General features: G+C 38.7%; 1 protein-coding gene across 1 annotated transcript in view; it reads right to left on the bottom strand.

The window, feature by feature from the left end:
• The window catches only part of LOC306981220 (uncharacterized protein), a 76346-nt gene that overhangs the window by 31252 nt on the left and 28503 nt on the right, over nucleotides 1-16591 (bottom strand). Inside the window, exons 6-11 of the mRNA XM_079580782.1 lie at nucleotides 9287-9319; nucleotides 5901-6497; nucleotides 5199-5474; nucleotides 3422-3709; nucleotides 3026-3319; nucleotides 2411-2713 (exon numbers count right to left, since the gene is read on the bottom strand). Coding sequence (XP_079436908.1) covers nucleotides 2411-2713; nucleotides 3026-3319; nucleotides 3422-3709; nucleotides 5199-5474; nucleotides 5901-6497; nucleotides 9287-9319 — 1791 coding nt within the window. The remainder of the gene's footprint in view (nucleotides 1-2410; nucleotides 2714-3025; nucleotides 3320-3421; nucleotides 3710-5198; nucleotides 5475-5900; nucleotides 6498-9286; nucleotides 9320-16591) is intronic.

The raw sequence follows: 16591 nt of genomic DNA, 5'->3' as shown, positions 1-16591 counted from the left end.
CCATGTGATGTGAAAGTGTCTCAGTGCTGCCCCCTCTGGTGACGACATAAACGACTCCACAGCAGGAACAGACTCGACAGGACGTGATGTAGTTTTACACTTTTATTGATTCTTCATCACACAAAGCAAACGGAAACATTCACAAAGCTTTAAAGTGAACATATCCTGCAAAACCCACTGTTCTGAGCTTTACCTCAGTATTTCACTACATTCACTTTGTTTTGAGTTCATCCTGGGACAAAGCTGTTCAATGTGGCTGTTTCTTCTTCTACAGCGTCAGCGCTTCGTTCTGCACTTCCTGATTATAATCGTGTTATTGTCGTTTTATAATTCCATAATCCAACATGACGTGGGTTCAGAGTGAGTTTCTCAGGCCGAGCTGAAGCTGTAAACCAGGCCGTCAATCAAAACTGAAGTTATTCCTACAGCTGCCAGCAGGAGGAGCTCCAGCTCTTTCTCCTGTGTTTCATTCTGACTATTTCATTCTTACAGAGACAGGATTTAAAACGATCAAACTTCAGTTTCCAAAAGAATGTTTTCACTGTGTTTAAGCCCCGTCTGCAGGAGACGTTCACTTTAAGATAATACTGGCACAAAAGGAAAAAGAATCTTTATGAATCCCACCGAGCGTCACCGACCGACTACATTCAGAGGGAGACGGAAACTACTCAAGTACATTTACTCAAGTCACTTTGGGAACACAGTTTTATTCTAACAGTAATTTAATCAGAACTACTATTTTGAAGTAACAGTATTTATACTTGAGAATATTTGTTTAATAAAAAAAAAAAAACAGTATATACAATTTTGCGTTACTTTCCTACGCACATTTTGATAAATGAGGCCCCAGGACTCGTCCCAAACGTCCCGTGGGGGCGGAGTCTGTTCAGCGCCGGTGCAGGTCGCTGTAGATCGGATCCATTTCCTCCAGACGCAGGTCTTGGTAAATCCTTTCAGACTCCGGGCGGATGTTCTCGTATTCTCTCTGAGGAAAATCACATTCAAGTGTTTAGTTATTAAAAAAGGCCCTAATCTTCACAATAACGTGTTTAATTATTCACTGATTTAATGTTTCTCATAGATTTATTGTAAAATTGTGGTCTGGACTTGACTGTGGCTGGAACAGCAGCTTGTTACTAATAAAAGACCTTGGAGTTCCAGGTGGGCTGGTTCCTCTCCTGTAAGTGCGGGGCATTACAGGAGCTCTGGTCTGGCCTTAGATAAAAGTCCACTTGCCTCAGTGTTTGGACCTCCCTCTCCTCCTCCTCCTCGTCCTCCTCCTGTCGCCCGAGCTGTGACACAAAACCTTCATCAGCCTCTTCACACGTGTCTGGACATGAGGACGTTGGACACTGACCTTTACGTCTCCTGCAGTAGATCGTGAGGACGGTCGCTGAGACGATGATGATGATGATGATGACCACACAGATGGAGATGAGGACCAGGGTCAGGGTCGACTCTCCTAAGATATAATCACATCAAATCAAACATTCTGCTGCGTTCACGTGGACTGTGCTTTTCCTGAGACGTCATTGGTCGGTTTGTGTCATGTGCTTTTCATGTCAGACATGAGGGATTTTCAAACAGAACCTTTAACAGAGTCGACATTTAAATGTGGCGTTAGCATCTCGAAGCTAAACTCCTGTCGCAGAGGTGACAAGTATGTGAAAAGAAGATGGCGGCAAGTGCAATACTTGGCCGACCTTTTTTGGAAACGTTGGATCCGCGAATGTTTGCCGCTACTTCAGGAAAGGCAACAATGGAACGAAAGGAAGGAGAAGCCTGGAGATGTTGTGGTAATAATGGACCCTGCTGCACCACGGTGTTCCTGGCCATGAGGACGAGTGTTGGAAGTCTTCTCCGATAGGAATGGATTGGTTGGATCTGTCCAACTACAGACCTAGACAAGCATAATTGAGAGGCCAATAACAAAGATTTGTCTGCAAACTGAGGCTGATTAGTGCATGGCTCCCCTAAGATAGCGAAGAAAATTGTTCCACAAAGGGTATGAACAATTATGGGGAGGGCGTGTAGGAACCAATAGTCTCCAAGTAAACGTCCACTAGGGGTCACTGCAGGACAAGGGCACACAGGATATAGGCGGTGACCTTTGCTACCTGTATAGAGTTGCTAGAATCTTGTTGCTGAATCTAATTGCACTGCATGGACTGATTTTAGACTATTTTTTGTAATAAAGGAATGCTTTTAACGATAATCCAGCCTCGGAGACTTTGATTACGAGCCAAGAATGAATGAATCAGTGAGCTAGCGCGTCAGCTAACATGTCCGTGGGCAACAGAAGCAGCTCAGGTTAGTACTGGCTGCTACAGTGTGTAATGTTAGCAACAAACGGCTCCATAATAAAAGTATGAAAACATAAAACTGGAATCTCTCTTAACCCAAACTGTACCTCCAGGAGTGACGTAGAGAGTTGTGCTCTTAAAGCATGTCTTAATGAGGACAGAGCCACAGTAAACACAGGTGTAGTTCCCGATGTGGGCGGGGCTGAAGTCCTGGATCAGGAAGTGGGCGGAGTGATTGACAGATGGCAGGGTGTAGTTTCCAGTTGGAGACAGAAGGTGGAACTGTCCTGGTGCAGAGGGTTCGTCGAAAGAGCAGGAGACACTTAAGTTTGTCCCCAACATCACAAGGACCCTCTGCACCCGGGACGCCCCCTCAGAGGAGACGGACACTCGGACAACAGGATCAAACTCTGGAAAGAAAGAGAGAACAGGGGTCACGTCCTCCTGTGGTGTAAAGGAGGATAAAAGGTCTATTGTTAATCTGCATAATCTTTTACCGTTAATAAAACTAAAATACATTACGTATAAAAATCCCACAAAGGTCAGAGAAACCGCGTCATTTTCAGCAGAATCAACAGGTGAAGTAATAATTGTTAGTTACAGGTGAGAGAAGTTCCAAATAAAGAGGAAATGTCTCCAGTGTCTGTAAACACGTTCTCGCTCCACCTGAGACATGACTGATACAACAGTGACATGTTTAACTCACTGTCGGTGTTACTGACCTGAACAGAGCAGGATCAGACCTCCTTTGGTCTCCTTCATGTGTGAGTCCAGGTCCAGGCAGTTTGTGAGGCCAGACCTCTGCTTCACACACTCAGGCTGAAGCCACCAGAACGGCCCAGAGTGATCCCTCTGATACTTCACTTTAAGAGCAGATCCACAGCCCAACTGCTCACACAGCACTGAGCCAAAGTCCAAGTCCGGGTCCTCACTGGTCATCACTGGTCTCCACTTGTCATTGTGTCTCAGATTCATGAAACCAGCACAGCTGAATCCATCTAACCTCATCACTTCATCTGGATCAAACATGGACAGTTTACAAACAGAAAGTGTGAAACCATAAAGGTTGATGAGTTTCTCTGCAGTGGAGGCGGGGCCTCAGACAAACAGAGAGTTACCTGAGCAGGTGAGGTTAGCAGCCGCTGAGCAGCGAGTCTCTGAGCTCTCACACTCCTTCAGTGAAGTCTCTGCTCCGTCACAGTGGAAGGACCTGCCCACAGCTGGACCCTCAGTGAACAGTGCCCCCTGGTGGAGCTCAGACACAGCGCCACAGTCCAGCTCCGCACAGACCACTGCAGCTTCAGTCAGACCAAAGTCCCTCCCACACACACTGCTCCAAGACCCGTCCATCAGCAGCTCCACAGAACCAGAGCAGCGTCCGGGACCCGCACTGAGGCGCACCCCGTCTGAAAACACTAAACACTTCAGTCACAGAAACACTAAACACTTCAGTCACAGAAACACTAAACACTTCAGTCACAGAAACACTAAACACTTCAGTCACAGAAACACTAAACACTTCAGTCACAGAAACACTAAACACTTCAGTCACAGAAAACAAAATGAAAATGAATATCTCCATATTTTTTTTCAAAATCTCGATGTCGATATTCATACAATATTTTTGCAATGCTTCAAAGAAATGTGTGCAAACTGGCAAAGAAGGTCCAGTTAGTCTTTTTACTAGCTGTATCTGATCTATTGTTGTATAGAATTACTAGTACATAAAGATATGAGACATTATTGATTTAAACATTAGGACAGTGTGATATGAACAAACATTTATATCACGGAATGAAAAAGAAATATCACAATAACGATGAATTCAGCAACAATTTACACCTGGCAAAATAAACAATTAATATTTCTACAATATTTGCATCTTCATCTCCACATGGATTTATCACTTTTATAAAGTTTGGCTTGTGCAGAATCTTTTTTTTCTATTATTTTTATTATTAAATGTGCTCCTGTCAATCAACAGTGTGAATCACTCGAGGGTGGGGCGAGGGGGGTTGGGGCGCAGTGGCTTATGGGACATAGCTCCTAATCACTGGTTAGTTAGCACCAGAGGTCGCTATCAGAGCCGGTGCTGGCCCTTCTGGGGCCCTGTAAATAACTGCACGCATGAGAACCGTGTGGATTCAACTTGGGCGGCAGGTGAGGGGGCGGCAGTAAACCCTAGTTGGACCTATAAAAACTTTTTTTTTTTTTAAATACAAAAATAAATAAATAAATAAATAGATACATACAAAAAGATAATTAAAAACTTGTGTCTGATGGTAGTATGTCCCAATGTGTGTGAGCATATAGTGAGTACTCTTTTAAATTGATGCATTGCTAAAGTAATAAAAGTAAGATATGGTAGCTTTAGACTAGAGTAGGTTAGGTCAGTTATAGGTTTGGAAGGAAATAGGCAACAAAGGTAATGTTTCCTAGGTTGCTAATGTATTAATGTATGTTTGTGTTTTTAATATTGTGTCCTATCTTGGGCCCCATATATAAGCAAACTGTTGCTTCAAGGGTGTCCCATTTATGAATATGCAATACTCCATGAATGAATGTAAATGTTTTTACTGTATATTCATAATAAAATGAAACGAAACGAATCGGGAGGGGGCGGCAGTCGAGGGGGCGGCAGGGGAGGGGGCGGCAGGGGAGGGGGCGGCAGTCGAGGGGGCGGCAGGCTCGCACCGCGCTACGGTAACCCATAAGGACAACGCAAAAAAGTCTGACAAAAACTGGTCGGGAAAAAAAAAACGTCTGGGGGTCGGATTGTACACATTTTTTACGGTCTCAGGTCAGAGCTCCTGAACTCCCACTGACCTTGAACACAGCATTAAGCTCAAAGGGAAGAGAAGTGTCTGGGGAGAGGGAGGAGTGTTGGGACTGTACCTTGTGGTGTGGTCACAACTCCAGTGTCTGTGTTACTGTATCCAGTGCTGTAATCTGCATAGACATAGATCCTGTAGGAGGTGTTTGGGAGGAGGTGAAGGATCTCTGTGCTGCGTTCATGTCCCAGGACAAGGATCGTCTGAACATAAGACTCAGGATGAACCAGATACACAAACAGAACAAATCTCTGGACCTGGCGGCTGTTCCACTCCCACGAGGCTCGCAGTCTCCTGGGCTGGACGTCTGTGAACCTCAGAGACTGAGGATGTGGTCGACCTGGACACAGACTTTATGATCAGCAACAACAAACTCAGTTTGAAGTAACATTACTTCTACTCAGTGGAGGAAGGACGTCCCGCTCCCAGTGAAGTTAAAGTAAAGTTATGGTAAAGTTAAAGTAAAGTTATTGTAAAGTTAAAGTCAGGTCTGAGGAGCTGAGCCGCTCACAGTGTTCATCTTTTTAGATATTTTTCAAAAATAAAAAGATCTGCAATACATTTAATGTGTGTTTGATCTTATTTTTTGGGTGAAATGTTGTGCAGTGTGGCTTTAAGTCAAAGAACAGATACAGTAATGTAAAAACTGATCTAAACAAATGTCAAAGTCATTGAGATTTTCCCCCAGTAATTTAGTAGCACACTGTGCTGTTTGTGACACTTTCGTCTTTATATTTTCATCAATGGAGTTGAGTTTATAACTTACTCAGAATCGATTTGTGCCAACAGCACATGGACTGAGTCAGTTTTTCAGAGACCTTGGAAATGCTGTTATAATCTTCTACAGTGAAGACCTCTGCGTAAACGTCATTGCTCTTAATGACCTTTAACTCATCAGTGACTTTAACTCTGACCACAAACACTTTCACATCATCACTCCACAAACTATTCAGCAAATCTGTGTTAACTCCTGATGAGCTCCTGTCAGTGACGAGGATTAAGATGTTTGGGGTTTCCGCTCTGTCTCCTCGATCCGTTTGCATAATATTTCTCTGGATAAACTTCACAGCGCGGTCAGAGGATCCTCCAGGGAGCGGGGGACTCTGAGACACCCGTGACACGGCGTCCACCATCGAGGACAGATCATGAAACGTGTTCAGGTCAAACTCGACCTCAGGATCCCGGCCGCACTTCACCAAACTGACCCGCACCAAATCAGGACCGACCGGACCGACCATGGGGAGCAGGGTCTTCAGGAAGTCTCTGACTCTGGAGAAGTCGTCTGGACCGATGTGGTTGAATCCGTCGAGAAGCAGCGTCAGGTCGGCTCTGAGCTCCTCCTCACCCTCACTGAGAGAGCACTCTGCAGAGACACAAGAGCCGTGACCACCAAGAGGAGCTGTGTTCCATATAAGACTATACATGCCTTTCAGTCATGTGACTTTTGTTGTTATGGCGGCCATTTTGAATGCCGAAGTAGAATTATGCAGCACTACAACATGTAACAATATCTACTCAGGATCATGCTCTAGTTCAGTGGTTCTATAACAGGTAAAGGGGTTCGTGACCCCCCACCCGAGTCACACCGTCAGAAATAGGAACATTAGCCGACATAATTCTTAAAAACAAACGGCTGAAATAAAATTCATCAAACTACGAACAAATAATGGCACTCTGGTAAAATGGCAAACACTGGCTACAATAAAACATTACATTATATGCTAATGAATATATGTATGTTTTATTTATTTATTTGAAATGGAGGGACAATACATATCAATGAACATTGTAAACAATGTAAATATGCCAGATTATAGCCTCAGGCTAATTTCCATCTGCAGACGCCCTGGCAGGTTGATGTTACACACGAGTTAGTAAAAACATACAGAGACACGATATACAGGCTATATACAGACTATATACAGACTATATACAGGCTATATACAGGCTATGTACAGACTATATACAGACTATATACAGGCTATATACAGGCTATATACAGGCTATGTACAGACTATGTACAGACTATATACAGACTATATACAGACTATATACAGACTATGTACAGACTATGTACAGACTATATACAGGCTATGTAGAGACAGGAATGAGACCAGTGATCACATCATGTTAAAACAAATAACAATAACAAGAGTGGACAACAGAGGAGAATATAGAAAATATTAAATGCATCGACTGTATTGCACAATCCTCAATAATGCACATGCCCTGACAGACCTGATATTGCACTGACCTCTATCTAAATGATCTGGCGACCTCCCAAATTTGTCTCACGACCCCCAAGTTGAGAACCACTGCTCTAGTTCACTAACCGCAGAGATCTAACAGTCGACCCCATGAATAGTTAAGGAGTTAGTTGCTAGTGTTAGTGCTTAGAGCAGGGGTGCCCAAAGTGGGGCCCGCGGGCTAAATTTGGCCCACCGAAACAATTCTGTCGGCCCGCCAGAGGGTGACCTACTTTTGTGCTGCGTGTGGTTAATACTAATTCTCTTCCATTCATTCTCAATGGTGAATATGGATGCAATACGCTTTTTGGCCACCAACGTCAAATTGGGGGCGCTGTTTCACTCCTTTCGCAAAGTTAAGGAAACACTGTTGTGGCGTCTTGGTGTTTATCACAGAGCGTTGTAGCATCAACTTTCCCAACTTTTACTGCAAAGGTTGTTACATCAACAAATGTGTTAAAAATGAACTTATAAAAGAATTGATGCTGAACTGATTTCAAAATGATCTAATGTGTTTTCTTTAAGTGAACAAATGAATGAGGTAAAGTCACCGTGTGCTGTAGATACAGATTTACATTTTGCACTATATTGCTATCATTGTTTTTTTCTTCTACTAAAACTAGGCTTTTTCCAGAGTTAACATTTGTTTTGACATATCATGTTATTTGCGTAGATAGAATCAAATGCAAATGTATTGGCTATCGAAAAACAAACGATTATTATTTGCAATTATACCATGGTCTGGGTGAATACTGGACTCTGATTGGCTGGTGCATTATTTTGGTATAACCGCACACGTAGTCCGGTAGTTAAATCACTGGGATGTCACTCCGCTGTGGCGTCGCCATAGCAACGCATGACACAGCTGAATCAGATAAAGGCGTAATTAGTGACTGACAGGAACGTATGAGATGGATTTAGTGTTTGCTAAATGTTTGTAGAGGAGAGTGAGCAGCTAGGTTAGCTACTGTTAATAACATATGAGCTTTACATTTCTATTGGAAACGGTTAAGGCTATTCATCATTTTCAGGCGTACATAAAATGATCCTGCATTGAAGCATATTTGTCTGGATTAGTAAAGTCAAACATGTTAGTTTCAGTTGGGGGGGCCCAGGTGTGAGCGACTCCACCGCAGCTGTTTCCATAAACAGTTGAGCTGGTTGAGCTAGCTAGCTTTAGCTTCAGGTTAAACGTTGTAAAAGGTAAATAACTCCTGCCCACGAGTGCCGCATATCGGTGTTTACTTCCAGGGAAAAGTGTTTCCGGGTTAGTCCTGTTGTGTTGTGATTCTGTGCTGATGTTGTGTCGTTGAGCCTGACTGAGATCCTCGTAATAGCTGCGGAGAATGACTCGCTCTGAGACCAGCCTTCAGTGACCGGCTAATAACCCACACAAAATAGTCCCGTAGTCTGGCAGATTTAGTGACTTTATTTAATGAAAAAAACATTTATTATAAATGTTACGTTTGTTGGACCCTGGTATAAGCGGATTAAACAACGAGGAGCCGCGTTAGACGTTATAATGCAGGAGTAACTCCACTCCGCTTTGCGTCGTGGTGTTCTTGACTCCGCGCCGTGCATTATAACCGTCTAATGCACGGCTCCTCCTTGTTTAATCCTTACGTATATGTGTTTCACGCTTGACATCGCCGGATTTGGCCCACGCCAAACAGACACTTTTAAATTTTGGCCCTCGGAGACCAAAAGTTTGGGCCCCCCTGGCTTAGAGGCTATAATCTGATGGTTTCAGACGCAGCCTGTGTATGTCAAGTGTTTCCTGCAGGCTTCTGAATAACGGGTTGGTTCATGGGGGCCCCAGGCAGCTGCCTGCCCTTATGGCCAACTACACCTCTGTTCAGACCAAACCAGGACAAACCCAGAGTTAAACCGGACCCTGTGGATTTACCTGTGTGAGCGCCGCTGTTCTGAGCCCAGGACCCTGAAAAACACAAACACAGCTTTATTTCAGAGTGTCAGTGTGTGATGTGCCCACGCTGAAGAGGCATCTGCAGAGAGGACGTCCTCACAGGAAATATATATATATATATATATATATATATATATATATATATATATATATATATATATATATATATGTATATATATTCTCTGCCCTTTATTTACCAACAGAACCAACAAAACAAAACCGTTGCCTCTCTTTACATAAAAAGTAAATCGGTGTAACGGGTTTATGAATATATTAATTTAAACAAATAATAATCATTGTATTTATATTTTAGTAATTACAGTTATTTGTGTCACTGTTGCATAATTTGAACAAAAGAAAAACAACATAAACTCTGCTGATAATAACGTCACTAAACAAAAGTACGTCTCCAGTCTTATGTCTTATACTTATTATTTTACCAATGAACAAACGTTACACAAACACATTCATGTTAGTCCACATAATGTCACATTCAACACCAAACAACAGTAAAGTTACAGAGAAGCTAACAGTAGTTAGCATTAGAGCTAACGGCAGCTAACAGTCACTTTCCAAAGCAAAGAACTATAATCTGGAAAAGTCATTTAGGCAAAAACATCTCCGTCCTGAACTCACAAAGACTCGTAATAATGTCACTGATCTCCTGCTGGTCCCTGAACCGCCTGTAGCCACAATAACATCACATAATCACAGAAAGAACCGCTTTGAGTGACGGCTTCACTGCGCTAAGCTAACTTTAGGCTAATCGTTTGGTAACCATGGTAACGCAGTCACGGAGGGAAAACAGTAGAAACGCCAAAATCGTGTCTAAAATCGGCCCAGTTTTAGTTCAAAATGGGACATGGGAAGTTTCAGACATTTCCACGTTATCTTTGTTTTGTTTTTGTTTTTGTTTTTTCTTTTTAAAGACTAAAAAATGAATAATCTTCCCGGAAATCTTCTCTGGGCACGAGTGCAGACTGTGGCGCAGACACACAGCTGTTCCAGACACGGTTTGTCACCGCCCTCTGCTGGTGTAAAGTGGTAAAGCACCAACAACTAACTTTAACCTCTTACCACCCGCCAAAACCAAATGCATTCTCTCCATCACTTTTAATTTCACTTATGTGTTTTTGGCACTTTTTTATTACTTTTTTGATGCATTTTTGTCACTTTAATGTTGCTGTTTTGTCACATTTTTTTCTGGACTTTTGTCATTTTTTGCTGAATTTTAGTCTTTTTTTTGCTGATTTTTTGTAATTTTTTTGCTGGATTTTAGTCATTTTTTTGCTGGATTTTTGTCATTTTTTTGCTGGATTTTTGTCATTTTTTTGCTGGATTTTTGTCGTTTTTTTTGCTGGATTTTAGTCATTTTTTTTGCTGGATTTTTGTCATTTTTTGCTGGATTTTTGTCTTTTTTTTTGCTTGATTTTTTTTTTTTTTGCTGGATTTTTGTCTTTTTTTTTGCTGGATATTTGTCATTTTTTGCTGGATTTTTGTCATTTTTTTGCTGAATTTTTATCTTTTTTTTGCTGGATTTTTGTCATTTTTTTGCTGGATTTTTGTCATTTTTTTGCTGGATTTTTGTCTTTTTTTTTGCTGGATTTTTGTCATTTTTTGCTGGATTTTTGTCGTTTTTTTGCTTGATTTTTTTTTTTTTTTTCTGGATTTTTGTCTTTTTTTTTGCTGGATATTTGTCATTTTTTGCTGGATTTTTGTCATTTTTTTGCTGGATTTTTGTCTTTTTTTTGCTGGATTTTTGTCTTTTTTTGCTGGATTTTTGTCTTTTTTTTGCTGGATTTTTGTCTTTTTTTTGCTGGATTTTTGTCATTTTTTTGCTGGATTTTTGTATTTTTTTGCTGGAGTTAGTTTTGAGTCAGAGCTCAAAGATCAGTGAGTTACACCTCAAGAACTGACCCCGGTCTCCCTGAGTTTAGTTTAGTTTAGTTTAGTTTAGTTTAGTTTAGTTTAGTTTAGTTTAGTTTAGTTTAGTTTAGTTTAGTTTAGTTTAGTTTAGTTTAGTTTAGTTTAGTTTAGTTTGAGAGAGGAGTCGAACAGTCACTGATCATGAAACTCTAACACGTCATGTCTTTGTCAGCATCAGTTAACATGTTCACTTCCTGTTAAGCTCCTTCACAATAAGACACTTCCTGTTTACCAAATAAAAACACTCTCCAAACTTCATGCATTTTGACCTTTGTAAATATTGTAAATATTCTTTATGATCAATGAATAATCAGTTCAACTGTGTTTAGAGCAAGTCACTGTAAATAAGTCACAAACCGACTAAAAAAAGACGATTAAACAAACTCTTTTTCACACTTTATAAACAATAAATGAATAAATGATGCTCAGCGACGTCACCACAAAACGCTCCAAACTTCAGCAAAAGTTTATTCTCATGAAACGAAGCCGATGTTATGGTTTTATTCTTTCCTCTCAGATGGAGAGTGGATCAGTTTAACCATAAAATAACTCCAAATAAACATGTGTTTTTCCACTGATCAAAGCACATTTAGGAAATCATTTTTTAACACTAACACTAGGGTCTGTTTTTGATGAAAATGTAACTTTATTCTCATGAAATTACAGCCTTTTTTTGTTACTTTGAGATCGTTCGACTTCATTTTTATTCCGTTTTAAAAGTTGCACAAAAACCACATCCTTTAACGACATTTGGATAAATTAGAAACAGAGTTTTACCTGAACAGAAGAGAAGGAGCAACAGCAGAACTGGAGGATCCATGTCCACGACGAGGCCCAACCGAACCAGGCTGAACCAGGTCTGAACCAGGTCTGAGCCAGGACTAAGCCAGGTCTAACCCAGGTCTAAACCAGGTCTAAACTGTCTCTGTCGTGTCGTGTTGAGTCGTATCTGCTGTCACTTCCTGTTTGCCACTCGAGTCTAATCTGATGGAAAGTTGTCAGAATCGATAACATCGAACTCGTGCTCTGCCGTTTCTCTCACATTCAGAAGCTTCTTCAGTTTGATCCATGTTAAATGTCAGTAATGAACGTGAGTTTAATGGAGCTGCTTCTGTTTTGTTGAAGTGGGTTTGACGCAGAAACATTTAACGTCTTTAAAGATCCTGAGGATTATGGAACAAGAAGGAAGTTCCAGATGTGTCCGTGCGTCCCACCTCAGCTGCAAAAACTCACTCAGTTTATCTGTTTTAGTAAAAGGTTCACTCAAAAACATAAAAAAGTCTGTTCTTGTTGTAGATTGAAGAACTTGGAACATTGTTCAGATTGATATGGTTGGCAAACACACATTTTTTTTTGTCACATTTTTATCACATTTTTGTCATTTTTTTGTCAAGATTTTTGTGCTTTTTTGTCACATTTCCATCATTGTTTTCATCACATTTTTGTCATTTTTTTGTTGCTATTTTCACAGCTTTTTTCCAGAAGCTTTTGGACTGGGGTAAAGCCAAGACAACACATTTTTGTCATTTTTTGTCACATTTTTGTCACATTTTTATCACATTTTTTGTCACATTTTTTATCAATTTTTTGTCATTTTTTTGTCAATTTTTATCACATTTTTGTCATTTTTTTAAATCAATTTTTTGTCATTTTTCGTCAATTTTTTGTCAATTTCTTGTGACATTTTTGTGACATTTTTTTTCCATCATTTTTTGTTGGGGATTCAACTCATTTTTGCAACTTTTTTGTCACATTTTTGTCATTTTTCCGTCAATTTTTTATCATTTTTTTGTCATTTTTCCGTCAATTTTTTATCAAATATTTGTCATTTTTTGTCAGATTTTTTTCATTTTTTTGGTCTTTTTTTTTTTTCATTTTTTTGTCATTTTTTTGTCATTTTTTTGTCATTTTATCACATTTTTGTCATTTTTTAAAATCAATTTTTTGTCATTTGTCGTCAATTTTTTGTCAATTTCTTGTGACATTTTTGCCACTTTTCCATCAATGTTTTCTCACTTTTTTGTCACATTTCCATCCTTGTTTTCGTCTCAGTTTTGTTGCTATTTTCTCACCTTTTTCCCAGAAGCTTTTGGACTGGGGTAAAGCCAAACTGGAGAAACTGTGCTCGGTTCAGGTGGGAGTTAAGGGGTTAAATGGACACTGTGTAACATTACGGACTCTAATGTTGCAGTAAAGTCATAAAATAATTATATTTGACAAGTAGTATCTGTACTTTTACTCAAGTAATGAAGCCGACTTTGACCAGCTGAATGTTCCCTCATTCCGCTGCTCGATCTTTAGAACTTAACCTCTTAACTCCCGCCTGAACCGAGAGCATCTTTTTCCTCACGTCATCTGATTTTTTTTTCCATCATTTTTTTGTTGGGTATTCAACTCATTTTTGCAACATTTTTGTTATTTTTTGTCACATTTTTGTCGTTTTTTGTCACATTTCTGTCATTTTTCCGTAAATTTTTTAGCAATTTTTTGTAATTTTTTGTCACATTTTTGGTCAATTTTTATCACATTTTTATCACATTTTTGTCATTTTTTTTAATCACTTTTTTGTCATTTTTTTTAATCACTTTTTTGTCATTTTTTCGTCCATTTTTTGTCAATTTCTTGTGACATTTTTGTGACATTTTGCCACTTTTCCATCAATTTTTCGTCACTTTTTTGTCACATTTTTGTCATTTTTTTGTCAGATTTTTGTCATTTTTTTTTGTCATTTTTTTGTCAATTTTTAACACATTTTTGTCACATTTTTGTCATTGTTTGGTCAAATTTTTAACACATTTTTGTCACATTTTTGTCATTTTTTTGTCCGATTTTTGTCATTTTTTGGTCAATTTTTATCACATTTTTGTCATTTTTTTTAATCAATTTTTTGGCATTTTTCGTCAATTTTTTGTCAATTTTTCGTCACTTTTTTGCCAATGTTTTCTCACGTTTTTGTCACATTTCCATCATTGTTTTCATCTCAGTTCTGTCGCTATTTTCACACCTTTTCTCCATTACCTTTGGACTGGGGGTAAAGCCAAACTGGAGAAACTGTGCTCGGTTCAGGTGGGAGTTAAGGGGTTAAACAGACGTTCTCAGTATTGGAGCATAAACATGTGATTAATTCCGCCTTGTATAAACCGCGATTAGCCGGAGCCGCTGATCGCTCCAGCCGCTCACGGAGGGACCGTTATAGCTTCAGGGAATGTGATTTCAGGGGAATATTTCCTCCTGCGCTGGCTCAACGCCGCGCCGCCTGATGCGCTGTGATGTGGCGGCGCGGCTGATTGGGTTACGCGGGCGGCGGCATTAGCGCGTAACGAGGTAATGAGCCATCTCCGGCCGTTTGGAAGTCCTCCCCGGGCTCCTGGGGCTGAGACAGGAGCCTCCACTGATGATGGGGACAGGGTCAGAGGCTTCACTCGGCCTAAAGGGGGCGCTGTGTGGCCAGAAGGCAGAGGCGGCGGTTCTGTGGGAGTGTGAGGAAAGTATAGAGGCGGGGTTAATAACACCAGCTTTACCCAAATGCAGGAAAAAAACACCTCCTCCTCCATCACAGTGTGGTTCATCCAGACTTATAACTTCACCTCTATTGTATTAGATTTAGCAAATGTTTTTAATTGAAAATGCTTAAAGTAAAGACAAAACTCAGCCTTCATCACAGCTTTATATATATTTAGTAAATTCAATGATATTCTTACGATTTGCCAATTAAAAGTGGGTAACAGAGAATTTTGCGGAAAATGACAGTTGTTCAAAAGACATGAACACATCTGGCGTTGCATTCGGACTGTTTTAAAACATCTGTCCTTTTTTCTCATAAACTCATTTTTGTCACTTTTTGGTCATTTTTTGTCTTTTTTTTGGTCAATTTATGTCACATTTTTGTCTTTTTTTTGTCAATTTATGTATTTTTTTTGTCACATTTTTGTCAATTTTTGTCGCATTTTTGTATTTTTTTTTGTCACATTTTTGTCAATTTTTGTCACATTTGTGTCATTTTTTTGTCAATTTATGTATTTTTTTGTCACATTTTTGTCTTTTTTTTTGTCAATTTATGTATTTTTTTTTGTCAATTTTTGTATTTTTTTTGTCACATTTTTGTCTTTTTTTGTCACATTTTTGTCACATTTTTGTATTTTTTTTGTCACATTTTTGTCACATTTTTGTCATTTTTTGTCACATTTTTGTATTTTTTTGTCACATTTTTGTCTTTTTTTTGTCACATTTTTTGTCATTTTTTTGTCACATTTTTGTATTTTTTTGTCACATTTTTAAATCAAATTTTTGGCATTTTTTTGTCAATTTCTTGTGACATTTTTGCTACTTTTTCAACAATTTTTCGTTGCTTTTTTGTCAATGTTTTCTCACGTTTTTGTCACATTTCCATCATTGTTTTCATCTCAGTTTTGTTGCTATTTTCACACCTTTTCTGTCCTTTTTTTCTCATAAACTCATTTTTGTAACTTTTTTGTCATTTTTTGGTCATTTTTTTGTCACATTTTTGTATTTTTTTGTCACATTTTTGTATTTTTTTGTCACATTTTTGTATTTTTTTGTCACATTTTTGTATTTTTTTTGTCACATTTCTGTCAATTTTAGTCACATTTTGTATTTTTTTTTGTCATATTTTTGTATTTTTTTTGGTCACATTTTTTGTATTTTTTTTGTCACATTTTTGTCAATTTTTGTCACATTTTTGTATTTTTTTTTGTCACATTTTTGTCAATTTTTGTCACATTTTTGTATTTTTTTTTGTCACATTTTTGTCTTTTTTTTTGTCAATTTATGTATTTTTTTTGTCAATTTTTGTATTTTTTTTGGTCACATTTTTGTCTTTTTTGTCACATTTTTGTCACATTTTTGTCACATTTTTGTATTTTTTTTGTCACATTTTTGTCTTTTTTTTGTCACATTTTTTGTCATTTTTTTGTCACATTTTTGTATTTTTTTGTCACATTTTTGTCTTTTTTTTGTCACATTTTTTGTCATTTTTTTGTCACATTTTTGTCATTTTTTGTCACATTTTTGTATTTTTTTGTCACATTTTTGTATTTTTTTTGTCACATTTTTTGTCATTTTTTTGTCACATTTTTGTATTTTTTTGTCACATTTTTAAATCAAATTTTTGGCATTTTTTGTCAATTTCTTGTGACATTTTTGCTACTTTTTCAACAATTTTTCGTTGCTTTTTTGTCAATGTTTTCTCACGTTTTTGTCACATTTCCATCATTGTTTTCATCTCAGTTTTGTTGCTATTTTCACAGCTTTTCTGTCCTTTTTTTCTCATAAACTCATTTTTGTAACTTTTTTGTCATTTTTTGGTCATTTTTTTGTCACATTTTTGTATTTTTTTGT

The sequence above is a fragment of the Gobius niger genome, assembly GCF_951799975.1.
Source record: "Gobius niger genome assembly, chromosome: 22".
Taxonomy (NCBI): domain Eukaryota; kingdom Metazoa; phylum Chordata; class Actinopteri; order Gobiiformes; family Gobiidae; genus Gobius; species Gobius niger.
Note: the sequence above shows the minus strand (reverse complement) of the source record. Positions and strands in the feature narration are given on the sequence as shown.